At 47.3% G+C, this 27,816-nt stretch overlaps 1 protein-coding gene across 1 annotated transcript; it reads right to left on the bottom strand.

The window, feature by feature from the left end:
• Positions 1–151: 151 nt before the first annotated feature.
• LOC311117076 (protein FAM193B-like) lies at positions 152–26,393 on the bottom strand. The gene is made up of 11 exons (XM_084192063.1): positions 26,095–26,393; positions 24,275–24,553; positions 19,861–20,047; positions 18,945–19,157; positions 18,139–18,700; positions 15,279–15,468; positions 10,522–10,758; positions 8,097–8,429; positions 3,014–4,190; positions 740–815; positions 152–564 (listed from the first exon to the last, which is right to left on the bottom strand). Exons 1-11 carry the CDS (start codon positions 26,239–26,241, stop codon positions 468–470), a joined length of 3,498 nt encoding a protein of 1,165 aa, XP_084048189.1. The 5' UTR covers positions 26,242–26,393; the 3' UTR covers positions 152–467.
• Between the last annotated feature and the right edge of the window lie 1,423 nt (positions 26,394–27,816).

The following is a 27,816-nucleotide window of genomic DNA, read 5'->3' as shown; positions in this document are numbered from 1 at the left end:
TGTGTGTGTTGAGGGAGAGCTGGGGGCAGATACCGTAAACTAAAGACACTAAAAGTTAGTCGTGGGATCATCGGTCAGTACCTTTGGAGAACAGAAGCACCAACCAATAACAATCCAAGAGGGTTTTCAACAATGTTAAAATGTGCCACAATTGCAATAAAAACACTTTTTATTGTATAAGGTAACTGTTTTGTGAAGTACACAGTAGATCAGATCTGATAGACAGAAGGGTGTTGGTTCTCCATGTTTCAACCTGGATCGCAGAGAGGAGTCTCAGTCGGCCCCGTGTGTGAATGATCCCTGGCTGTGAGCCAATAGCGTCGCAGTATTGCAGTCCTGACGAATGGAAAATGGTGTTGCACCAGGGTCCCTTGGCTTGGTGAGGAAAAATAGGAGACCTCAGGCCTTTGGACATAGTTATGTTGGGGGGGGGGGGGGGCGGGGTTCTGCATTCTACAACCCGTCAGTTACTGGGCTGCGTTGGAAGGAACCTTTTTGAGGCTAAAATTGGACCAGTTTACTGCAACCTTCTGGCGGGTCTGTTTAGCAGAGTCAAGGCAAAACCTACAGAGAGGAGAGAGATGGAGGGAGAGAGAAATATCACTAAAAACAAGGGCCAGTTTCCCAGACAAAGACTAAGTCTAGTCTTAGATTAAGAATCACTTTTAAATGGAGAATCTTTGTCTGTTTGGTAAAGCGGCCCTAAATGTTTTGGATTGTCACAGAGGCTGAGCGTTACCTTTTGAAGTACTCCACCTCACGATCAATCTCATCCATTTCTTTTGGGTCTACGTCTTTAGGGAGAAACACATCGTCTGGGGAAGAAAGAAACGTGACAGAAACATCACAACCAAAGAACGCTAACGCTGACTGTCACTTTATCAGTCACACTGACGTCTCCCCTCCTACAACATGTATAACACAAGAGACAGGGAATTTTTACTAGGATTAAAAGTCAGGAATTGTGAAAAACTGAGTTTAAATGTATTTGGCTAAGGTGTATGTAAACTTCCGACTTCAACTGTACCTGACATGTCTCCCATCCTACAACATGTATAACACAAGAGACAGTCAACTAGAGGGTTATCTAAACTAACATACCTGACATGTCTCCCCTCCTACAACATGTATAACACAAGAGACAGTCAACTCGAGGGTTATCTAAACTAACGTACCTGACATGTCTCCCATCCTACAACATGTATAACACAAGAGACAGTCAACTAGAGGGTTATCTAAACTGACGTACAGTTGAAGTCGGAAGTTTACATACACCTTAGCCAAATACATTTAAACTCAGTTTTTCCACAATTCCTGACTTTTAATCCTAGTAAAAAGTCCCCGTCTTAGGTCAGTTAGGATCACCACTTTATTTTAAGAATGTGAAATGTCAGAATAATAGTAGAGAGAATGATTTATTTCAGCTTTTATTTCTTTCATCACATTCCCAGTGGGTCAGAATACTCAATCAGTATTTGGTAGCATTGCCTTTAAATTGTTTAACGTGGGTCAAACGTTTTGGGTAGCCTTCCACAATAAGTTGGGTGAATTTTGGCCCATTCCTCCTGACAGAGCTGGTGTAACTGAGTCAGGTTTGTAGGCCTCCTTGCTCGCACACACTTTTTCAGTTCTGCCCACACATTTTCTATAGGATTGAGGTCAGGGCTTTGTGATGGCCACTCCAATACCTTGACTTTGTTGTCCTTAAGCCATTTTGCCACAACTTTGGAAGTATGCTTGGGCTCATTGTCCATTTGGAAGACCGATTTGCGACCAAGCATTAACTTCCTGATTGATGTCTTGAGATTTGCTTCAATATATCCACATAATTTTCCTTCCTCATGATGCCATCTAGAAGTGCACCAGTCCCTCCTGCAGCAAAGCACCCCCACAGCATGATGCTGCCACCCCCGTGCTTCACGGTTGGGATGGTGTTCTTCGTCTTGCAAGCGCCCCCCTTTTTCCTCCAAACATAACGATGGTCATTATGGCCAAACAGTTCTATTTTTGTTTCATCAGACCAGAGGACATTTCTCCAAAAAGTACCATCTTTGTCCCCATGTGCCGTTGCAAACCGTAGTCTGGCTTTTTTATGGCGGTTTTGGAGCAGTGGCTTCTTCCTTGCTGAGCGGCCTTTCAGGTTATGTCGATATAAGACTCGTTTTACTGTGGATATAGATACTTTTGTACCCGTTTCCTCCAGCATCTTCACAAGGTCCTTTGCTGTTGTTCTGGGATTGATTTGCACTTTTCGCACCAAAGTACGTTCATCTCTAGGAGACAGAACGCATCTCCTTCCTGAGCAGAATGACGGCTGCGTGGTCCCATGGTGTTTATACTTGAGTACTATTGTTTGTAGAGATGAACGTGGTACCTTCAGGCGTTTGGAAATTGCTCCCAAGGATGAACCAGACTTGTGGAGGTGTCTACAATTGTTTTTCTGAGGTCTTGGCTGATTTCTTTTGATTTTCCCATGATGTCAAGCAAAGAGGCACTGAGTTTGAAGGTAGGCCTTGAAATACATCCACAGGTACACCTCCAATTGACTCAAATGATGTCAATTAGCCTATCAGAAGCTTCTAAAGCCATGACATCATTTTCTGGAATTTTCCAAGCTGTTTAAAGGCACAGTCAACTTATTGTATGTAAACTTCTGACCCACTGGAATTGTGATACAGTGAATTATAAGTGAAATAATCTGTCTGTAAACAATAGTTGGAAAAATGACTTGTGTCATGCACAAAGTAGATGTCCTAACCGACTTGCCAAAACTATAGTTTGTTAACAAGACATTTGTGGAGTGGTTGAAAAATGAGTTTTAAATTACTCCAACCTAAGTGTATGTAAACTTCCGACTTCAACTGTACCTGACAAGTCTCCCCTCCTACAACATGTATAACACAAGAGACAGTCAACTAGAGGGTTATCTAAACTAACGTACCTGACATGTCTCCCATCCTACAACATGTATAACACAAGAAACAGTCAACGAGGGTTATCTAAACTAACGTACCGATGTTGCGGCTGGTTTTCTCCCCCTTGTTCTTGTTCTTCTTAGTCTTCCCCTTGGGTTGCTGCTGCTGGGCTTGGTTGTGATTGGCTGAGGTGACAGAGTGACCTTTGGCCTCTTGCTCCTCCCCCTTCCCTCTTTGGGCGCTGGGAGCACCCCCGCTACTCACTGTCCCGTTGGTGGCCTGCTGCCGGGTGGGCCTGGTCTCCTCTGCCCTCCTTGGCCCGGTTCTCTGGCTCTCAGCTGAGTGAGGTGGTGGTTTGGAACCAGAACCAGCCTTAGAACCGTTAGAGCCCACAGCATCAGAACTGTTGGAACCAGTTTTCTGAGACTCTGCAGCTGCTTTGGATCCGGGTCTGGTCTGGTTCTGTTCTGGAGGTAGCTGGTCCTGCCGTTGCTGCTGCTGCTTCTTGCCTTTCTTCAGCTTGCCAGCCCCAGCATTAACCCCAGCCCCAGGAGTAGAAGTGTTCTTGCCAGCCCCAGCATTAACCCCAGCCCCAGGAGTAGAAGTGTTCTTGCCAGCCCCAGCATTAACCCCAGCCCCAGGAGTAGAAGTGTTCTTGCCAGCCCCAGCATTAACCCCAGCCCCAGGAGTAGAAGTGTTCTTGCCAGCCCCAGCATTAACCCCAGCCCCAGGAGTAGGGGTATTAATGTTCTTGCCAGCCCCAGCATTAGCCCCAGGAGTAATGTTGTTGGGCTCCGCTGGGGCCTCCTCTTTAGGCTTAGCCGCCGTGGTGGAGGCCTGGGTCTGGGTCGAAGCAGGGGCCTGGTGTTTATTCTCAGGCCTAGCAGAGCGGCACCTCTCTGGGGTGCGCACCCGGATCAGCTTGGAGAGGCTGGGGGTGGTGTGGAGCCTCTGAACATCCTTCACCCCAGTACCAGCCGCAGCCCCTGGTCCCCCTACCCCAGGTACAGTATCACTAGCCAGGGGTGAGATGGGTCCGATGGGGGAGTGGTCCCGGGGATGGGCCTCCTCCCAGCCTTTGACCAGGTCCAGATGACTCTTGAAGGTACCCAGGGAGAGAGGGGCCAGGTCTAGGTCTATCTGCTGCAGGTCAGAGCAGGAGGAGCCGTTGAGGTGGGAGAGAAGATGGTTGCCCTCCAGAGTAGCAGCCTTCTTAGGGAAGTCATTCACATCCAGGTTGAGGTCGTACATGGAGAACGAGGCCCGGATAGAGTCCTGCAAGGTCAAAGGTCAACGTTTTTATTTTAGAAAAAAGAGGAAACACTGATATTAACAGATTTAGGACCGGTTTCATGGACAGATTAAGCCGAGTCCTGGACTACATTTTGTTCGATGGAGATGCTCCATTGAGCTAGATTTCTTTGTCCAGGACTATGCTTAATTTATGTCAGCGAAACCACCCCTAAAAGACTACCTCCAGATTATATTCACTAGACAATGTGCAACTAATAATATGTAAAATCAAATAAACACAAATAGATAGACAAACAACATCAATACAATAGGCCCTGCCATAGACTGGTGCCCTGTCCAGGGGGTGTCCTGCTGTCTCACTACAGAAACAGGAGATAGGCTAGTGTCCTGTCCAGGGGGTGTCCTGTACATCCAGCTGTCTCACTACAGAAACAGGAGATAGACTAGTGTCCTGTCCAGGGGGTGTCCTGTACATCAAGCTGCCTCACTACAGAAACAGGAGATAGACTAGTGTCCTGTCCAGGGGGTGTCAAGCTGCCTCAATACAAAAACAAATCAAATCAAACTTTATTCGTCACATGCGCCGAATACAACAGGTGTAGACCTTACAGTGAAATAGGGTGGCAGGTAGCTTAGTGGTTAAGAGCATTGTGCCAGTAACCGAAAGGTCGCTGGTTCTAATCCCCGAGCCGACTAGGTGAAAAATCTGTCGATGTGCCCTTGAGCAAGGCACTTAACCCTAATTGCTCCTGTAAGTCGCTCTGGATAAGAGCGTCTACTAAATGACTAAAATGTAAATGTAAAATGCTTACTTTCAAGCCCTTAACCAACAATGCAAATAGTCTGGGTAGCCATGATTAGCTGTTCAGGAGTCTTATGGACCTAGACTTGGCGCTCCGGTACCGCTTGCCGTGCGGTAGCAGAGAGAACAGTCTATGACCAGGGTGGCTGGAGTCTTTGACAATTTTATGGCCTTTCCTCTGACAGGATGAACAGGAGATAGACTAGTGTCCTGTCCAGGGGGTGTCAAGCTCCTCACTACAGAAACAGGAGATAGACTAGTGTCCTGTCCAGGGGGTGTCAAGCTCCTCACTACAGAAACAGGAGATAGACTAGTGTCCTGTCCAGGGGGTGTCAAGCTCCTCACTACAGAAACAGGAGATAGACTAGTGTCCTGTCCAGGGGGTGTCAAGCTCCTCACTACAGAAACAGGAGATAGACTAGTGTCCTGTCCAGGGGGTGTCAAGCTCCTCACTACAGAAACAGGAGATAGACTAGTGTCCTGTCCAGGGGGTGTCCTGTCCAGGGGGTGTCAAGCTCCTCACTACAGAAACAGGAGATAGACTAGTGTCCTGTCCAGGGGGTGTACTGTACATCAAGCTGTCTCACTACAGAAACAGGCGATAGACTAGTGTCCTGTCCAGGGGGTGTCCTGTACATCAAGCTGCCTCACTACAGAAACAGGAGATAGACTAGTGTCCTGTCCAGGGGGTGTCAAGCTCCTCACTACAGAAACAGGCGATAGACTAGTGTCCTGTCCAGGGGGTGTCAAGCTCCTCACTACAGAAACAGGAGATAGACTAGTGTCCTGTCCAGGGGGTGTACTGGTACATCAAGCTGCCTCACTACAGAAACAGGAGATAGACTAGTGTCCTGTCCAGGGGGTGTTCTGGTACATCAAGCTGTCTCACTACAGAAACAGGAGATAGACTAGTGTCCTGTCCAGGGGGTGTCAAGCTCCTCACTACAGAAACAGGAGATAGACTAGTGTCCTGTCCAGGGGGTGTCCTGTACATCAAGCTCCTCACTACAGAAACAGGAGATAGACTAGTGTCCTGTCCAGGGGGTGTCCTGTACATCAAGCTCCTCACTACAGAAACAGGAGATAGACTAGTGTCCTGTCCAGGGGGTGTCAAGCTCCTCACTACAGAAACAGGAGATACCATTTCAGGCTCAGACAAGACTACTTACTTTACTTAATACAATACAACAAGAGACAACCATTAGGCAATAACTACATGTTATCAGTGGGCCAATTAAAATCGGTTTTATTTTTTGCCTAATTCCCTTTTCTCCGTTTAGTTTTTCCAGGTTCAGATTTTTCCCTGTTCAGGTTTTAGTCCCTCAAAATCACACTTATTTTTTATAGAAAAACAACCAAATTGGATGTTCTAAATCCACAACAATGCGTAAACAACATCAGAAGACCACTTTTGAGGTCTGGGAGAAATCTACTACATTTGTATTTTGTGGTGATTGCAGAGTTAGCTAAACAAATCACCACTGGATTGATTCAAATAATCATGATGTCATTCTGCCAGGTTGGCATAGACTACTTTGTAGTTAACATTTAATTGAGAAGGTTTTTGGGAAAGCCTTTCCATCTACCAGAAGATGGTTGTAATTAGCATCATTGCTAACGGCTACACAAAGTGGTAGAGAAACAGACAGACGGACATTCCTGTGTTGCCTCTTCGGAAAGCTGAAGGCCAATACGCATCACTGATGAATTTTGTCCATGTCTTATCATAATCTTGGACGCCAAGGTAGTGGGTTCGATCCCCGGGACCACCCATACACAAAAAAATGTATGCACGCATGACTGTAAGTCGCTTTGGATAAAAGCGTCTGCTAAATGGCTTATTATTATTATTATTATTAATACATTTTCTAACAAGTTCAATACATTTATACTGAACAAAAATATAAAACGCAACATGCAACAATTTAAAAAGATTTTACTGAGTTACAGTTCATATAATGAAATCAGTCAGTTGAAATGAATGCATTAGGCCCTAATCTATGGATTTCATTTGACTGGGCAGGGGCACAGCCATGGGTAGGCCTGGGAGGGCAAAGGCCCACCCACTGGGGAGCCAGGCCCAGCCAATCAGAATGAGTTTTTCTGCACAAAAGGGCATTATTACAGACAGAAATACTCCTCAGCACCCCACCCTCCCCCTCAAACGATCCCGCAGGTGAAGAAGCCTGATGTGGAGGTCCTGGGCTGGCGTGGTTACACATGGCCTGAGGTTGTGAGGCCGGTTGGACGTACTGCCAAATTCTCTAAAACGATGTTGGAGGTGGCTTATAGTAGAGAAATTAACATTAAATTCTCTGGAAACAGCTACGGTGGACATTCCTGCAGTCAGCATGCTAATTGCACGCTCCCTCAAAACTTGAGACATCTGTGGCATTGTGTTGTGTGACAAAACTGCACATTTTAGAGTGGCTTTTTATTGTCTCCAGCACAAGGTGCACCTGTGTAATGATCATGTTTAATCAGCTTCTTGATATGTCTCACCTGTCAGGTGGATGGATTATCTTGACAAAGGAGAAATGCTCACTAACAGGGAGGTAAACACATTTGTTCACAAAGTTTGAGAGAAATAAGCTTTTTGTGCATATGGAATTTCTGAGATATTTTATTTCAGCTCATGAAACATGGGACCAACACTTCACATGTTGCGGTTAATATTTTTGACCAGTATAGTTGATTTCCTACAAAATTCGATCCCCAATTGTATATTGTTGAATTCCGTCCAACTTCTCCGCATCGCGGATTTTATAGTGCCCTATATATGGACAGTGATCATTTGAGTCCCAGATGGCACCCTATTCCCTATATAGTGCACTACTTTTGCCCATGGGCGCTGGTTAAAAGTAATAATAATATAATAATAATATAATAATAATAATAATTGGTCATTTAGCAGACGCTCTTATCCAGAGCGACTTACAAGAGCAATTAGGGTTAAGTGCCTTGCTCAAGGGCACATCGACAGATGTTTCACCTAGTCGGCTCGGGGATTAGAACCAGCGACCTTTCGGTTACTGGCACAACGCTCTTAACCACTAAGCTACCTGCCGCCCTAGTAGTGCACTATTTAGGGAATAGGGTGTCATTTGGGACGCATCTATCCTTACCTTGATGGTGTTTTTGATCTCCTCTAGCCGAGAGGTCAGGAAGGAGTTGACCCTCTCTAGTTCCAGCTGAGGCCACTCCAACAGCCGACTAGCCTCTGGGTCCTCACCCTCCTCCCCGTCCACATCCCCCTCCTCCTGGCTGGGGAGGTCTGGGTCCTCACCCTCCTCCCCGTCCACATCCCCCTCCTCCTGGCTGGGGTGGTCTGGGTCCTCACCCTCCTCCCCGTCCACATCCCCCTCCTCCTGGCTGGGGTGGTCTGGGTCTGGAGAGGTGGAGGGGGGGTCGCTGCCAGCTTCCTCACCATCACCACTACCCGCCTGGGTCTGCTTCTCCTGAGGTGGGGAGAGACAGACAGATGGTTAGACAGAGACAGATGGTTAGACAGCCAGCCAGATGGTTAGACAGAGACAGATGGTTAGACAGAGACAGATGGTTAGACAGCCAGCCAGATGGTTAGACAGAGACAGATGGTTAGACAGCCAGCCAGATGGTTAGACAGACAGATGGTTAGACAGACAGATGGTTAGACAGACAGCCAGCCAGATGGTTAGACAGACAGATGGTTAGACAGCCAGCCAGCCAGATGGTTAGACAGACAGATGGTTAGACAGCCAGCCAGCCAGATGGTTAGACAGACAGATGGTTAGACAGACAGATGGTTAGACAGACAGATGGTTAGACAGCCAGCCAGATGGTTAGACAGACAGATGGTTAGACAGCCAGCCAGATGGTTAGACAGACAGATGGTTAGACAGACAGCCAGCCAGATGGTTAGACAGACAGATGGTTAGACAGCCAGCCAGCCAGATGGTTAGACAGCCAGATGGTTAGACAGCCAGCCAGCCAGATGGTTAGACAGCCAGATGGTTAGACAGACAGCCAGCCAGATGGTTAGACAGACAGACAGATGGTTAGACAGCCAGCCAGCCAGATGGTTAGACAGCCAGATGGTTAGACAGCCAGCCAGCCAGATGGTTAGACAGCCAGCCAGCCAGATGGTTAGACAGACAGACGGTTAGACAGACAGCCAGCCAGATGGTTAGACAGACAGACGGTTAGACAGAGATGGTTAGATAGACAGCCAGCCAGATGGTTAGACAGACAGACGGTTAGACAGACAGATGGTTAGACAGACAGACGGTTAGACAGACAGCCAGCCAGATGGTTAGACAGAGATGGTTAGATAGACAGCCAGCCAGATGGTTAGACAGACAGACGGTTAGACAGCCAGCCAGCCAGATGGTTAGACAGACAGCCAGCCAGATGGTTAGATAGACAGCCAGCCAGATGGTTAGACAGACAGACGGTTAGACAGACAGCCAGCCAGATGGTTAGACAGACAGATGGTTAGCCAGCCAGATGGTTAGACAGAGATGGTTAGACAGCCAGCCAGCCAGATGGTTAGACAGAGATGGTTAGACAGCCAGCCAGCCAGATGGTTAGACAGCCAGCCAGCCAGATGGTTAGACAGCCAGCCAGCCAGATGGTTAGACAGCCAGCCAGCCAGATGGTTAGACAGAGATGGTTAGACAGCCAGCCAGCCAGATGGTTAGACAGACAGCCAGCCAGCCAGATGGTTAGACAGACAGCCAGCCAGATGGTTAGATAGACAGCCAGCCAGATGGTTAGACAGACAGACGAGTACCGACAGATAATACTTCTAATTACAACTATGGAAATGTGGTTACTTTCCATTGTTAATTCATTATTAGCATATAGAACACAGAGCATCCTGTCCAGGGGGTGTCCTGCTGTCTCACTACAGAAACAGGAGATAGGCTAGTGTCCTGTCCAGGGGGTGTCCTGCTGTCTCACTACAGAAACAGGAGATAGACTAGTGTCCTGTCCAGGGGGTGTACTGTACATCAAGCTGTCTCACTACAGAAACAGGAGATAGACTAGTGTCCTGTCCAGGGGGTGTACTGTACATCCAGCTGTCTCACTACAGAAACAGGAGATAGACTAGTGTCCTGTCCAGGGGGTGTCCTGTACATCCAGCTGTCTCACTACAGAAACAGGAGATAGACTAGTGTCCTGTCCAGGGGGTGTCCTGTACATCAAGCTGTCTCACTACAGAAACAGGAGATAGACTAGTGTCCTGTCCAGGGGGTGTACTGTACATCCAGCTGTCTCACTACAGAAACAGGAGATAGACTAGTGTCCTGTCCAGGGGGTGTACTGTACATCAAGCTGTCTCACTACAGAAACAGGAGATAGACTAGTGTCCTGTCCAGGGGGTGTACTGTACATCCAGCTGTCTCACTACAGAAACAGGAGATAGACTAGTGTCCTGTCCAGGGGGTGTACTGTACATCAAGCTGTCTCACTACAGAAACAGGAGATAGACTAGTGTCCTGTCCAGGGGGTGTACTGTACATCCAGCTGTCTGTATTGCAGTATTCCCACCAGGTCATTTGACATCACCTTCTTCTTCTGTTTATGTCGCGCCCGCTTGGCAGCCTTAGCACTGTTGGTCGGTTTGTGCTCTGAGGAGTTGATGAAGTCCAGCAGCTCGTCCACGTCTCGGTGGTCGATGGAGGTGGACACGGCCGGGTCAGAGTCCCGTCTCTGGGGAAGACACTCCTCCTTACGACGCGTCAGACGGGACCGGAGCTTCTCACGGATCTCTGTGTAGTTGCGGCTGGTCGGAGCCGCCGGGGGCTGGAGGGAAGAGAGGACATGATCAGAGGAGAGATTTTCATTTCAATAACTTGCTCCCTTCCTTTGCCATTGTTCACTCCCCTTCAGACATCTGAGAAGGCTGGACAGGAGGCAGAAACTAGTTGGGAGTTTACGCATATCCAGCCATCTCAGATTTAGGGGAAGGACGGCAGAATGGAGGGAGCGTCTTTGTGGATTGAAACCCAGACACAATCTGATTTCTCTTTTTGTTGTTGTATGTTCATTGACTAGAGAGAGACCAAGATGAAAGGTAGGAGAGAGAGAGTGCTGAAAGAGCAGTGGGTGGGATTCCAACCCATGCTGGCAGCGGTACATCTTACATGTGCTCCAGAGGCGGCGGCTTGGACCGCTAGACCACTCCCAGGTCACCTGATTTCACATTTAACAACCAATGGGGTTTACATTCGGCCCCAACATGAACGCAATGTGGCCAAGTGAAAAGTGCTCCATAAATGCTATTACAATTACAAGCCATTACTAAGTGTGTCAAAGAGATGTACTGCGTTGTGTCAGAAGAATTCACAGTAGTCAAAAATTACTTTTGTCACTCAACGTTTATATTGTTCATGCTTTTAATGCTATTTCAATAAATGATTAATTGTACCATCCTATACATTAGGGCTGAGAATTGCCAGGGACCTCACGATATCACGATTCTATATGTATTGCAATTCGATACTGCAATTTTATTGCGATTCGATGTTCCAAACATATTGCTCACCATATGTGAAGCGGCCTACGAGAACCCGTCGGGATGTCGCACCGACTAATTGTTGGGAAAATTGCCAAAATGTAACGAAAATCTGTTTTTGTGGAAATTGCGATTTTGGTTGTTTTGGATACTTTAAAACCTTTACTTTATTGCAATGTGAAAATATTTGTATTTTTACTTAAGGAAAATAGTTCATTTAGAAGATTTTTTTTACATTAGCTAGCATGCCCAATGTGAAAAGTTAACAGTATGCTCTGGATTACCGCTAATCAAGGACTATTTTACGATCGTCTGTCACCTCATCATGGATGGAGAGATGAGAGCATCTTCAACGAGGAACAAGCAAGGTTCGTTACGCAAGTCAGCTAGCTAGTGAAGTACACCACGTCATATACATCTGTGGGGCTGCTTCTCCTGGTCCAACTAAACAAGCATGGAAACGTCGCGTCGCAGAACATCATGGAAACACGGACTATGCTATTGCGCACCACTGTAGATGCCAACCATGGCTCACCTTTCTCCCTGCGCTTTGCAACCATAGAAGATGTCCACATTTCACCAAGAGGAGGGGACATTGTACGTTAACTAAAAAAGAGGCATTCTAGCTCTGCTTTTTTTGTTGTTGTTGAGCGCTCCAACTCATTTCTACCTCAAATTAGCCCTTTGGAAGTTGTTCTTGTTAAGCCCGTCACACAATGCATTAGTTAAACTTGATCAACTAAAAATTCAAGCCTTCACAACCTGCCTGTCCTTTCTATTGTTCAAGGTAGGCTATAGCCAATGTTACTGGAATGACAGTACTATTGAAGAGAAGTTTAAAAAGACAAGCTGCTATAGCTAACATTAACCAGACAGCTATTCTTCATCCCCGTATCCCACAAAACTAAATGAGCAAGTGAATGTTAATTCATTGAGGGAGAGACAGATATGAAGAACAAACCCTTCTTTGTGTGTGTGTGTGTTTGAAAAACATTTAGGTCTCCATGACAACTGACTTTATTTGTAGACCCAAATAAATAAGACCGATAAAGTGCTGAAACATGCGTTTCTTCCCTGAGGGTTAGATGGTGAAGGGAATGGGCAGGCTTGTGGATCTGGTTTCCAGAGCTGGATCCAAGGTGGTCGTCACCATGGGGCACTCAGCTAAGGTAAGAGGTGATGACCTAATAGTTTGTGTGTGTGTTAGTGATTTCTGTGTTAGTTTGTCAGAGTGTGTCAAATTAATTCATATCAATATGAATTAAATCCTTCTTTCCCCATTGCCAGCCGAGCCTTCAACAACACCAGGTCGCGGACAACACACCATACTACCAAGTGACTTTATTTGCTTTTGCACAAATAGTACTGTACTATTTTAGATGTCTCTCTCTAGTTATTTATGTTTCGTGGTATTGTGTTGTAGTGTTGCATGACCAACTCATCTCTCATGCCATCCAGTGTTGTATTTAGCAAAATCAAAACAGATCCTTCTTTAATGTTTTTCATTTTTAAGGATTTGTTGTTGACGGTTCATAAATCGCACTGAAATGTATTATTTTCGCTCCAATTCAAATACAGTGCATTCAGAAAGTATTCAGACCCCTTGACTTTTTCCACTTTGTCACTTTACAGCCTTATTCTAAAATGGTTTAAATTGTTTTTCCCCCCCGACCAATTTACACACAATTACCCATAATGACAAAGCGTTTGTAGAAATGTTAGCAAATTAAATATACATTTTTAAAAACTGAAATATCACATTTACATAAATATTCAGACCCTTTACTCAGTACTTTGTTGAAGCACCTTTGGCAGCGATTACAGCCTTGAGTCTTCTTGGGTATGACGCTACAAGCTTGGCACACCTGTATTTGGGGAGTTTCTCCCATTCTTTGCAGATCCTCTTAAGCTCCGTCAGGTTGGATGGGGAGCATCGCTGCACAGCTATTTTCAGGTCTCTCCAGAGATGTTCGATCGGGTTCAAGTCCGGGCTCTGGCTGGGCCTCTCAAGGACATTCAGAGACTTGTCCTGAAGCCACTTCTGCGTTGTCTTGGCTGTGTGTTTAGGGTTGTTGTCCTGTTGTAAGGTGAACCTTCGCTCCAGTCTGAGGTCCTGAGCGCTCTGGAGCAGGTTTTCATCAAGGATCTCTCTGTACTTTGCTCCGTTCAGTCTCCCAGTCCCTGCCGCTGAAAAACATCCCCACAGCATGATGCTGCCACCACCATGCTTCACCGTAGGGATGGTGCCAGGATTCCTCCAGACGTGACGCTTAGCATTCAGGCCACAGAGTTCAATCTTAGTTTCATCAGACCACAGAATCTTGTTTCTCATGGTCTGAGAGTCCTTTAGGTGCCTTTTGGCAAACTCCAAGGGGACTGTTATGCGCCTTTTACTGAGGAGTGGCTTCCGTCTGGCCACTCTACCATAAAGGCCTGATTGGTGGAGTGCTGCAGAGATAGTTGTCCTTCTGGAAGGTTCTCCCATCTCCACAGAGGAACTCTGGAGCTCTGTCAGAGTGACCATCGGGTTCTTGGTCACCTCCCTGCCAAAGGCCCTTCTCCCCCAATTGCTCAGTTTGGCCGGGCGGCCAGCTCTAGGAAGAGTCTTGGTGGTTCCAAACTTCTTTCATTTAAGAATTATGGAGGCCACAGTGTTATTGGGGACCTTCAATGCTGCAGACATTTTTTGGTACCCTTCACCAGACCTGTGCCTCAACACAATCCTGTCTCGGAGCTCTACGGACAATTCCTTTGACCTCATGGCTTGGTTTTTGCTCTGACATGCGCTGTCAACTGTGGGATCTTATAGACAGGTGTGCCTTTCCAAATCATGTCCAATCAATTGAATTTACCACAGGTGGACTCCAATCAAGTTGTAGAAACATCTCAAGGATGATCAATGGAAACAGGATGCACCTGAGCTCAATTTCAAGTCTCATAGCAAAGGGTCTGAATACTTATGTAAATAAGATATTTTTATTATCATTTATTTTATACGTCTGCAAAAATTTCTAAAAACCTGTTTTCACTTTGTCCTTATGGGGGTATTGTGTGTAGATTGATGAGGGAAAAACAATTTAATCCATTTTAGAATAAGGCTGTAACGAAACAAAATGTGGAAAAAGTCAAGGTGTCTGAAAACTTTCCGATAATGTATCTATTATTGTACAGTATAATAATTTGTTCTAGTAATTATTATTTAATGCAAACAATACCAGCAGTTGCGAAATAACAAGAGAGCCATGATAAAGCAAGTTTTGATCAGTCATGGAAATAAGTGTTGAAAACAAATTGGCTCAATATTTAAAAGATGAAGAACAAGTTATGAAAAATACTGGAGTTTTGGTGTAGATACAGACTAGCGCCGATATGTAACTGTATAATATCTGATATGTAACTGTATCTATTCCCCCCCCCCCTCCTGTACATACCGCGTCCCCCCACCTCCCCTCCTGTACATACCGCCCCCCCTCCCCTCCTGTACATACCGCCCCCCCTCCCCTCCTGTACATACCGCCCCCCCCTGTACATACCACCCCCCCACCCCTCCTGTACATACCGCCCCCCCCCCCCTCCCCTCCTGTACATACCGCCCCCCCCCTCCCCTCCTGTACATACCGCCCCCCCCCTCCCCTCCTGTACATACCGCGTCCCCCCCCCCTCCTATACATACCGCCCCCCCCCCCCCTATACATACCGCGTCCCCCCCCCCTCCTATACATACCGCCCCCCCCCCCCTCCTGTACATACCGCCCCCCCCCCCTCCTGTACATACCGCGCCCCCCCCCCCCCCCCCTCCTATACATACCGCGTTGTGTCCGAAGAACTCACAGTAGCAGCAGTCACAGTACTTCCCATCCTTCTGGTTGTTTGAGGAGGAAGCACAGGAGCTCCTCTCAGAACTAGAGTCCTCATCCTCTCCCTCGTCCAGCTCCGACGGGGGGTGACACAACCCCCCCGCCCCGTTAGACAGCTTGTGTCCTTTACACGCCTGGTCCCTGGAGCATGGAGACAGGACGGGGACAACAGGTAGCACAGACAGATGAACAGACAGTGGACACAGGATGGGGACAATAGGTAGCACAGACAGATGAACAGACAGTGGACACAGGATGGGGACAACAGGTAGCACAGACAGATGGACAGACAGTGGAGACAGGATGGGGACAACAGGTAGCACAGACAGATGGACAGACAGTGGACACAGGATGGGGACAACAGGTAGCACAGACAGATGGACAGACAGTGGACACAGGATGGGGACAACAGGTAGCACAGACAGATGGACAGACAGTGGACACAGGATGGGGACAACAGGTAGCACAGACAGATGAACAGACAGTGGACACAGGATGGGGACAACAGGTAGCACAGACAGTGGACACAGGATGGGGACAACAGGTAGCACAGACAGATGAACAGACAGAGACAGAGAGAAACCATGTGATGACAGACAGAACCACGACCATGTCCTATCACTACTTGATTCCATCTGAAAGTATGTCTGTGTTCCAGTATCTCATGCAAATTTGAGTCCTGGCACGTTAGCGTGAAATGGGGCTGAAATCTACAACGGAATTAAAACAATGTCACTGCATTTGGCATACTCCCCAAAAAATAAAACAGTAAGTGCTTATCAATTTAACCTGCTAAATAGTTTGGACATTTGGAGTACTTGTATTCGATTATTAGCAATCAAATACAAACCTTGACTTGAGTACTTGCGCCATCCCTACTAGATTCTATAATAAAACTCTCGTTTACTGCACATTCCATGAAACCATCAAACTATCTACGGAACACTACTGTAGAAACATCAAACTATCTACGGAACACTACTGTAGAAACATCAAACTATCTACGGAACACTACTGTAGAAACATCAAACTATCTACGGAACACTACTGTAGAAACATCAAACTATCTACGGAACACTACTGTAGAAACATCAAACTATCTACGGAACACTACTGTAGAAACATCAAACTATCTACGGAACACTACTGTAGAAACATCAAACTATCTACGGAACACTACTGTAGAAACATCAAACTATCAATGGAACACTACTGTAGAAACATCAAACTATCTACGGAACACTACTGTAGAAACATCAAACTATCTACGGAGCACTACTGTAGAAACATCAAACTATCTACGGAGCACTACTGTAGAAACATCAAACTATCTACGGAACACTACTGTAGAAACATCAAACTATCTACGGAGCACTACTGTAGAAACATCAAACTATCTACGGAACACTACTGTAGAAACATCAAACTATCTACGGAACACTACTGTAGAAACATCAAACTATCTACGGAGCACTACTGTAGAAACATCAAACTATCTACGGAACACTACTGTAGAAACATCAAACTATCTACGGAGCACTACTGTAGAAACATCAAACTATCTACGGAACACTACTGTAGAAACATCAAACTATCTACGGAGCACTACTGTAGAAACATCAAACTATCTACGGAACACTACTGTAGAAACATCAAACTATCTACGGAGCACTACTGTAGAAACATCAAACTATCTACGGAACACTACTGTAGAAACATCAAACTATCTACGGAACACTACTGTAGAAACATCAAACTATCAACGGAACACTACTGTAGAAACATCAAACTATCAACGGAGCACTACTGTAGAAACATCAAACTATCAACGGAGCACTACTGTAGAAACATCAAACTATCAATGGAACACTACTGTAGAAACATCAAACTATCTACGGAACACTACTGTAGAAACATCAAACTATCTACGGAACACTACTGTAGAAACATCAAACTATCTACGGAACACTACTGTAGAAACATCAAACTATCTACGGAACACTACTGTAGAAACATCAAACTAGACCTGTCTCATCACTAGATAGACCCGTCTCATCACTAGATAGACCCGTCTCATCACTAGATAGACCTGTCTCATCACTAGATAGACTCATCACTAGATAGACCCGTCTCATCACTAGACAGACCCGTCTCATCACTAGACAGACCCGTCTCATCACTAGACAGACCCGTCTCATCACTAGACAGACCCGTCTCATCACTAGATAGACCCGTCTCATCACTAGATAGACCCGTCTCATCACTAGATAGACCCGTCTCATCACTAGATAGACCCGTCTCATCACTAGATAGACCCGTCTCATCACTAGATAGACCCGTCTCATCACTAGATAGACCCGTCTCATCACTAGATAGACCCGTCTCATCACTAGATAGACCCGTCTCATCACTAGACAGACCCGTCTCATCACTAGACAGACCCGTCTCATCACTAGATAGACCCGTCTCATCACTAGATAGACCCGTCTCATCACTAGATAGACCCGTCTCATCACTAGATAGACCCGTCTCATCACTAGATAGACCCGTCTCATCACTAGATAGACCCGTCTCATCACTAGATAGACCCGTCTCATCACTAGATAGACCCGTCTCATCACTAGATAGACCCGTCTCATCACTAGATAGACCCGTCTCATCACTAGATAGACCCGTCTCATCACTAGATAGACCCGTCTCATCACTAGATAGACCCGTCTCATCACTAGATAGTAGCTATCACTACATGTTATGAACCTACATTGTTCTTCTCCATCAGATTCCTGTGAAACTATCTACCAAACTACCAACCTGCAGGCGCCAGCGGTCAGGTGTTGCCCAGCGCTCAGGTGTTGCCCAGCGGTCAGGTGTTGCCCAGCGCTCAGGTGTTGCCCAGCGGTCAGGTGTTGCCCAGCGGTCAGGTGTTGCCCAGAGGTCAGGTGTTGCCCAGCGGTCAGGTGTCCCACGTTGGAAGAGGGCAGTGCCCCCCCACTGTGGCCGTTGCAGGGGTGATTACAGCCCATCAGGGAGGGGCCCAGTTTGCTGTGCTGACCGTTCACAGGAGGAATGTGTGAGTTCTTACATGCCAAGGGCTTATGGAGGGCCCCTGTTGGGCAGTCAGTGCCACCCAGGGTCCCCAGCTTGGCCCCTGCCGGGGGGCCGTGGAGGTTTGGTACCAGCGGGGAGAAGGGAGCGGGAGCAGCTAGACTGGGAGAGGAGGAGGATGAGGAGACATGGCCGTGCTGCTGCCCTCCAGAGCTCTGCTTGAGGGGCAGGAGAGAGGAATGCTGAGAGGAGGAGAGGCCAGTGGGGCTGTTGGGGGGGACAGACAGGTCCGAGTGTTGGTGGTGGTCGCTGGGGTGGAACGCTTCGCCTGGAGGAGAGACAAAAGTGTTGAGTGGAATATTTGACAAACATAGTTGTGATTCCCAGTGGTTACATATCTCTGCTTCTCTCTAGAGGTGTAATCTATGGGCACAATCCTTCCTTGAGTTCTACGTGTGTATCCATTAATAATGCACTATTGTCAATGGGACATGTGAACAGTAATTCAAGTTAGACGCCGGTATGTCTTGAGTTCTCTGTGTCCTAAAAAGGGTGAGAAAAAAAGACCTCACCAGGCGGAGTTGGTCGTCGGCACATGGTCTTGAAGTGCTTGGGGGTGTTCTTACAGAGGTCCCCGGAGGTAGAGAGCGGGTTCCCGGGGGACGAACCACTGGAATTCTGGGAAGGGTGACTGTAGGGGCACACCTTGGCCCCAGGGGTTTTAGCAGATTTCCCAGGAGCCTCGTGAGAGCCTCGCTTCTCGTGACACGCTGGTCCCCCTGTTCCTATTGGACCAGAGGGAGGGAGGGAAGGAAGGAAGGAAGGAAGGAAGGAAGGAAGGAAGGAAGGAAGGAAGGAAGGAAGGAAGGAAGGAAGGAAGGAAGGAAGGAAGGGAGGGAGGGAGGGAGGGAGGAAGGAAGGAAGGAAGGAAGGAAGGAAGGGAGAAGGAATAAAGTTTTACTCAGAGGAGTAACAGGTTGTGTTGCTGTTTCAAGGTAACCAGTAGCTAGCTACACACGAGTACAGTTCCCTCAATTTTGTCAGTGCAAATGTCTGCAAATATTACCATCTTGTTAAAGTAAATTAATTGAAAACAAATAATGAATGTCTAAAGTAGTTTGCATCTGTGTACGACTTCACCTTGAGAGATCTGAGCAGAGAGAGAGAGGTGTGGGGTCAAGGTCATGGTGTGTGTGTGTGTGTTTACCTTGCTGTGCGTGCGAGGCAGTGCTGTGGGAGAGAGGTGTGGGGTCAAGGTCATGGTGTGTGTGTTTACCTTGCTGTGCGTGCGAGGCAGTGCTGTGAGAGAGAGGTGTGGGGTCATGGTGTGTGTGTGTGTGTTTACCTTGCTGTGCGTGCGAGGCAGTGCTGTGGGAGAGAGGTGTGGGGTCAAGGTCATGGTGTGTGTGTTTACCTTGCTGTGCGTGCGAGGCAGTGCTGTGGGAGAGAGAGAGGTCATGGTGTGTGTGTGTGTGTGTGTGTGTTTACCTTGCTGTGCGTGCAAGGCAGTGCTGTGGTTGCAGTGGACCCCTCCGTTGCTGTGAGCCGAGTTCCAGAGACCAGAAAGCTTGTGGGCTGAGAGGAAGGAGGATGGGTCCCAGTCTACGGAGCTCTGCTCTGGGTAACCGTTATCACAACTCTGGGCCTTACACGACGATGAGTGGGACAATGGAACCTGGCGGAGGAGGGAAAGGGAAGATGGTGGTTCAGGACATGGTTGATAGGTACAGCCTTTTTTCACACTAAACATTTGATGCTGTAGACAGAGCAGAAATGGAGGAAGACGATGTATTAATTGACATTTACTGGAGCTGTCTGACTGGTACCTGGGAGAGGAGGACACCGGAAGAAACAAGAGATGCTAGTTCAGAGCCCGGTCATTATTTATGTCTGTGTCTAAATGACACACTTCTCTGTATAGCACACTACTTTTAACCAGAGCCCAAAGGGAAGCCTATAGGGCTCTGGTCAAAACACTGCTACGTAGGAAATAATGGCACTTGTTTTACCAGAACACATTCTGTTTTACAGCAAACACCTGAGTAAATGTTAGAGAAATATAAGAAATCCCGCTATGCCCTCAGACGAACCATCAAACAGGCAAAGAGTCAATACAGGACTAAGATTGAATCGTACTACACCGGCTCCGACGCTCGTCGGATGTGGCAGGGCTTGCAAACTATTACAGACTACAAAGGGAAGCACAGCCGCGAGCTGCCCGGTGACACAAGCCTACCAGACGAGCTAAATCACTTCTAGGCTCGCTTCGAGGCAAGTAACACTGAAACATGCATGAGAGCACCAGCTGTTCCGGACGACTGTGTGATCACGCTCTCCGTAGCCAATGTGAGTAAGATTTTTATAAACAGGTCAACATTCACAAGGCCGCAGGGCCAGACGGATTACCAGGACGTGTACTCCGAGCATGCGCTGACCAACTGGTAAGTGTCTTCACTGACATTTTCAACCTGTCCCTGTCTGTAATACCAACATGTTTCAAGCAGACCACCATAGTCCCTGTGCCCAAGGACACTAAGATAACCTGCCCGTAGCACTCACGTCTGTAGCCATGAAGTGCTTTGAAAGGCTGGTCATGGCTCACATCAACACCATCATCCCAGAAACCCTAGACCCACTCCAATTTGCATACCGCCCCAACAGATCCACAGATGATGCAATCTCTATTGCGCTCCACACTGCCCTTTCACACCTGGACAAAGGAACACCTATGTGTGAATGCTGTTCATTGACTACAGCTCAGCGTTCAACACCATAGTGCCCTCAAAGCTCATCACTAAGCTAAGGATCCTGGGACCAAACACCTCCCTCTGCAACTGGATCCTGGACTTCCTGACGGGCCGCCCCCAGGTGGTAAGGGTAGGCAACAACACATCTGCCACGCTGATCCTCAACACTGGGGCCCCTCAGGGGTGCGTTCTTAGTCCCCTCCTGTACTCCCTGTTCACCCATGACTGCATGGCCAGGCACGACTCAAACACCATCATTAAGTTTGCCGATGACACAACAGTGGTAGGCCTGATCACAGAGAACAAAGAGACAGCCTATAGGGAGGAGGTCAGAGACCTGGCCGTGTGTTGCCAGGACAACAACCTCTCCCTCAACGTAATCAAGACAAAGGAGATGATTGTGGACTACAGGAAAATGAAGAGGACCGAGCACGCCCCCATTCTCTTCGACGGAGCTGTAGTGGAAAAGGTTGAGAGCTTCAAGTTCCTTGGTGTCCACATCACCAACAAACTATCATGGTCCAAGCACACCAAGACAGTCGTGAAGAGGGCACGACAAAACCTATTCCCCCTAAGGAGACTGAAAAGATTTGGCATGGGTCCTCAGATCCTCAAAAGCTTCTACAGCTGCACCATCGAGAGCATCCTGACTGGTTGCATCACCGCCTGGTATGGCAACTGCTTGGCCTCCGACCGCATGGCACTACTCTCTCCCTCCCCTCCCGGAGGACCTGAGCCCTAGGACCAAGCCTCAGGACTACCTGGCCTGATGACTCCTTGCTGTCCCCAGTCCACCTGGTCCTCTCTCCCTCCCCTCCCGGAGGACCTGAGCCCTAGGACCAAGCCTCAGGACTACCTGGCCTGATGACTCCTGGCTGTCCCCAGTCCTCTCCCTCTCCCCTCCCGGAGGACCTGAGCCCTAGGACCATGCCTCAGGACTACCTGGCCTGATGACTCCTGGCTGTCCCCAGTCCTCTCCCTCTCTCCCTCCCCTCCCGGAGGACCTGAGCCCTAGGACCATGCCTCAGGACTACCTGGCCTGATGACTCCTGGCTGTCCCCAGTCCTCTCCCTCTCCCCTCCCGGAGGACCTGAGCCCTAGGACCATGCCTCAGGACTACCTGGCCTGATGACTCCTGGCTGTCCCCAGTCCTCTCCCTCTCTCCCTCCCCTCCCGGAGGACCTGAGCCCTAGGACCATGCCTCAGGACTACCTGGCCTGATGACTCCTGGCTGTCCCCAGTCCTCTCCCTCTCTCCCTCCCCTCCCGGAGGACCTGAGCCCTAGGACCATGCCTCAGGACTACCTGGCCTGATGACTCCTGGCTGTCCCCAGTCCACCTGGTTGTGCTGCTGCTCCAGTTTCAACTCTTCTGCCTGCGGCTATGGAACCCTGACCTGTTCACCGGACGTGCTACCTTGTCCCAGACCTGCTGTTTTCAACTCTCTCTCTCTACCGCACCTGCCATTTCAACCTCTAAATGCCCGGCTATGAAAAGCCAAGTGACATTTACTCCTGATGTACTGACCTGTTGCAACCTCTACAACCACTGTTATTATTATTTGACCCTGCTGGTCATCTATGAACGTTTGAACATCTTGGAGAACAATCTGGCCTTAATGGCCATGTACTGGTATAATCTCCACCCGGCACAGCCAGAAGAGGACTGGCCACCCCTCAGAGCCTGGTTCCTCTCTAGGTTTCTTCCTAGGTTCCTGCCTTTCTAGTGAGTTTTTCCTAGCCACTGTGCTTCTACATCTGCATTGCTTGCTGTTTGGGGTTTTAGGCTGGGTTTCTGTATAGCACTTTGTGACATCTACTGATGTAAAAAGGGCTTTATAAATAAAATGTCATTGATTGATTGTGCGTATGGCCCAGTACATCACTGGGGCCAAGCTTCCTGCCATCCAGGACCTCTATAACAGGCGGTGTCAGAGGAAGGCCCTAAAAATTGTCAAAGACTCCAGCCACCCTGGACATAGACTGTTCTCTCTGCTACCGCACGGCAAGCGGTACCGGAGCGCCAAGTCTAGGTCCATAAGACTCCTGAACAGCTAATCAAATGGCTACCCAGACTATTTCCACCGTTTATAACGTTCATGTGCACCACAGTTGTTTTTATATAATATTTTAAACCACTACTACTAGTTTGATGGTTGAAGACATCAATTGTCCCATTAACAAATCACCCATATTAGCAAACTTATTTCATTTCAAACTTCACATTTCTCTTGTATAGGCTACTTATCATAATGAACAATATCCGCTAAATGCCTGTGATAAGTGATCGGTCGGTGTGGATCATTTTGGGTTTATCATCCCAGCTCTACTCCAACCCTACGGGCCGTTCTGGCTCTGACAAAACGAATGACTTGCATTACATCACCTTGAGCACAGAGCAATCTCCTGGATTTGCATCGCATTTAAATACGGAAATAGTTTACATAAAAACACCTCTAAGACGAAAAGTATATTTTCTCAAGAATCCACACGAATAAGACTACCTCAGTGCCTCTGCTCGTGACGAGAGAAGGCCAAGACTGACAGAGAACAAACAGCTTTAAAAGAGAGACGAATCTTATGACAGGATCCTTAGATGTGGTATTAATTTAGCCATACAGCACTGTGACACCACAAACTGCCACAGGATAACAGTCCTAAAGCTGCTCGTCACCATCATCAACAGATCCAGTGCCTTTCAGCTTGTTGGTGGACGAGGTGACCAGATGTAGCTACACCCTATTGTAACGGTTTTTTGAGACCTTTAGAAAACAGCCATAGCTAGCAAGCTGTTACATGGCTATTGTAAAATGTACCTGTAGATAGTGCTGATGCTTGGATAGCTTGAGGTGCATGGTCGTCATATTCAGCAGTGCAGACATCTCCTCACCTCCCTTCTCTGCTCTTCCACTCCCCTACCTCCCCTCCCCTCCTACCGGTGCAGGCGTTTCCTGGGCGCTCTGCCTCTCCTCATCTTCCACACTCTCCCCTACCACCTCCTCCTCCCCCCTACTCCTCCTCCTCCTCCTCCTCCTCCTCCTCCCTCACTCTCCCCTACCACCTCCTCCTCCCCCCTACTCCTCCTCCTCCTCCCTCACTCTCTTACGGGTGTGGGAATTTCCTGGACGCTCCGTCTGTCCTCCCCTCCCCTTCTTACCGGTGCAGGCGTTTCCTGGGCACTCTGTCGCTCCTCTTCCTCAACGCTCTTCCGGCAGCTCTGGCAGATCCATAGCGGCACCTCTCCCAGTAGAGACTGGCTCAGCGACGGCACGGTGTCGGACAACTTCCGACCCGGCACCTCTCTGAGCAGGGCCTGGGACAGGGCTGGGACAGCATCGGCTAGCTTCGCCCCGTGGCCCCCAGGCAGACCGTTGGCAGAGCTCGCCCCCCAGTCCTTAAACTCACGATGACACAGGAGGCAGCAGGTGTGCATCGGCTGGGGGAGAGCGACAGAGAGGTGAGTCAGTGACATTAGGAGAGAGAGGTCAATCATCTAGGTGAAACCCGGAAGAGAGGAGGAGAGAGGAGGTCTATCATCTAGGTGAAGGACAGGAAGAGAGGAGGAGAGAGAGGTCAATCTAGGTGAAGGACAGGAAGAGAGGAGGAGAGAGAGGTCAATCTAGGTGAAGGACAGGAAGAGAGGAGGAGAGAGGAGGTCAATCATCTAGGTGAAGGACAGGAAGAGAGGAGGAGAGAGAGGTCAATCCAGGTGAAGGACAGGAAGAGAGGAGGAGAGAGAGGTCAATCTAGGTGAAGGACAGGAAGAGAGGAGGAGAGAGGAGGTCAATCATCTAGGTGAATGACAGGAAGAGAGGAGGAGAGAGAGGTCAATCCAGGTGAAGGACAGGAAGAGAGGAGGAGAGAGAGGTCAATCTAGGTGAAGGACAGGAAGAGAGGAGGAGGATGGAGAGGAGAGGAGGAAAGGATGGGATCCGAGGAGAGGTGGTTAGTGAGATGAACATGGAGCATGATGAAGTTGCCCCCTGGATACTGATCTAAGCTCAGGTTTTTAACACAGAGATTAGAATTTCACAAGTAAGATCTGACCATGTTGACAATGATCACAACAACATCTGTATTGTAAAGAGGAAGTAAAAGTTGACCATGGAGGCAGCTTGGCACATGCACAGCGGCTAGTTTGTAGTGATTGTAGTCCACACTAACTAGTGGTCTGCTGGTAAAGTAAGCTTTGTTGACCACAAAACACCATACACCTACAAGGGCGTCCATGTAATGTTTAGGTAACAACTTCGACACATGCATATGACACTTGAGAGTATAAATGTGCGCAGAGAAAGTGTACACGAATACTATAGACGCTGATCTCGCATGCAAAGTGCAAACATAACAAAGCAAGCCATGCATGGTGCTAGCCAAACGTTAACACTATTTACAGTTAGCAAGATGACTATCCCTGGGATGTAGTTTGTTAGCCAACTAGCTAACACATGTAGTTACAGCACCGGTGCACAGTATATTGTGTACTAGCTGCCAAGTGAGATTAAATGTCAGCAAACTTGCAATACCACCGTGAGCTAGGAGCTAACAAGCTAGATAGAAATTCGATGGCAACACTTTACGTGTCCGTGGCATGCGCTTGCAACAATGTTAATCTTGCTGGCTGACATTAACTACTACCAGTAAATGCAGACTGGATGTCGTTAGTTGCTGTAGCTAGCCTGGTTGGCTAAAACGGATGGGTATTTATTGCCGGCTTGCACAATTTACAACGCTGGCTAAAATGTAATTATGCATTAAGCTAGTGGAGCTAGCTATCACTCCGCCCCGACCAGAAATTGTAAATGAACGAAAATACAAACCTGGAGCACTAGCTAGTTAATGCAACTTAGCTAGCTAGAATCACCAATCAACCATCCAAAAAACCCCAAGGAATTAGCAGACCCTAACTGATTGGTAGTTGAGCTAACCTTTTAGCTAGCCCACTAGTTATTTTTCGCTGCTTGCTAGGCTAGTTACCTGATTCGCCCTGGCGGCCAGTCTATCCAGCCCTGCATCTCCGCCAGCTGCATCTCCGGGAGAGACGGGGCTCTTCGGTATGTTCTGTTGTACGGCCACCAGCTCCTTGCTCCCGACTCCTTGCTGTTTGCTTTTCTTCCTCGTCATCACGCAGGTGTCGGAGATATCCTTTGGCCAATGTTGCACCAGTTTAGAGATGTTTAAAAGCACGGGTTTCGATTATTCTAGGATCACAAATGTTTCCCCCTATCTTCTTCAGTCAAGACAACAGTCAATATGGCGGCGCGCTGCCACACTCTGGGGTTCATAGGTCAAAGATATTGCTGGCAAAATGGCTTCACCGTGATGAAGCTAAGCAGTCGCCATGTTGAGTGAGGGCAACCGTTCCAGGTAACTCGCACAGTATAACATTTTGTACAAAATCTCTGGTTACAAGCCGCAAATTGGTGCATTTCACATTTTGTATTTATTGGCATAATGAATCTATCAATGATTGGCTACCACATCATTTAACGTCATATTATTACACACTCATTATATTAATTGCATTATACGTCTAAGATATCTAAATGTTGTCTAAAATCTAAATGTAAACAAAAAAATAACATAATTCAGATTAATAATAAAAATAATATGCCATTTAGCAGACGCTTTTATCCAAAGCGACTTACAGTCATGTGCGCATAAATTTTTACGTATGGGTGGTCCCGGGGGCGAACCCACTACCCTGGCGTTACAAGCGCCATGCTCTACCAATTGAACTACGGAGGACCACAGTGCTTTGAAGCATTGATTGATGCAGCCATACATTTTGCACATGCTGTTCAAACCATAGAGTTGGGGCCATGTCTATGTTCCCTCAGCCCTATGTTCCCTCGGGCTGAGGGAACATTGGGTGTATCTAAAGGTCATTCAATTTTGCATTTGCAGAACATTTTGTAGCACGCTATTGACGTCAGTGTACAATCACATACTTTGCATCTTCTTTGCAATAATGCACAGATTTGTTTGTCCTTTGGACGACCATGGTAGCCCTAGACGAGGGTTCCCCAACTGGCGGTTTTATTTGGACCCCCAAGTTTTCTGAGCAAAAATAAATAAAATAAAATATATTCTTTTTATTTTCACTGTTGGACACAAAATACTGTAAAATCAGCTCCAAGTGATTTTCATTTAAGAAATCTGTTCCCAAGTATTCCCACGCATAATAGAGAGACACGTGATCGTATACAAATGTAAGAAAGGTTTTAAATGATTAATGTTTTAGTCAAACATTATATCTGTTTGTGCTTCTTGCGGTCAATTTGCAGTCTACAAATTATTTGTAATTATTTAATTAAAAATATGCCAGCGGCCGAAACTAGTTGATGATCCCTGCCCTAGCCTATATTGTGGAATGATTATTGATATAAAGACACAATCCTCTTGAACACCAACTCAGAAGAAAACAAAACGACTGACCGGGAATAACAATTTCTTTCTTGAAGTTGTTTTCCGTTTCAATATGCATACTAGGTACAAAGTCTCACTATAAAGAACAAAACATTGAAAACTGCTTTTTTTTTTTTGATGTCAATACAACATGTTCTAGATTTTTTTTTAAACATTATCGTTCAAGGTCATATTTGGAAAATATTAGTCGATCAGTTCTGTTCTATTGTTAGGCTGTTCCTAAGTCAAAGTCCAAATCTCGCCCACTCGGACGGAGGCGGCTGGAAAACA

Source organism: Coregonus lavaretus, assembly GCF_964263955.1.
Source record: "Coregonus lavaretus genome assembly, contig: HAP1_SCAFFOLD_813, whole genome shotgun sequence".
Lineage (NCBI taxonomy): Eukaryota > Metazoa > Chordata > Actinopteri > Salmoniformes > Salmonidae > Coregonus > Coregonus lavaretus.
Note: the sequence above shows the minus strand (reverse complement) of the source record. Positions and strands in the feature narration are given on the sequence as shown.

What these genes read in the sequence shown, in the direction of transcription:
- LOC311117076 (XM_084192063.1), bottom strand. Translation starts at nt 26,241, where the DNA reads ATGACGAGGAAGAAAAGCAAACAGCAAGGAGTCGGGAGCAAGGAGCTG. An exon ending in CCGACGACCAACTCCGCCTG is followed by an intron (nt 18,701 to 18,944) that starts GTGAGGTCTTTT and finishes TCTCTCCTCCAG; the next exon opens with GCGAAGCGTTCCACCCCAGC. An exon ending in GAGGTGGAGTACTTCAAAAG is followed by an intron (nt 565 to 739) that starts GTAACGCTCAGC and finishes TCCTCTCTGTAG; the next exon opens with GTTTTGCCTTGACTCTGCTA.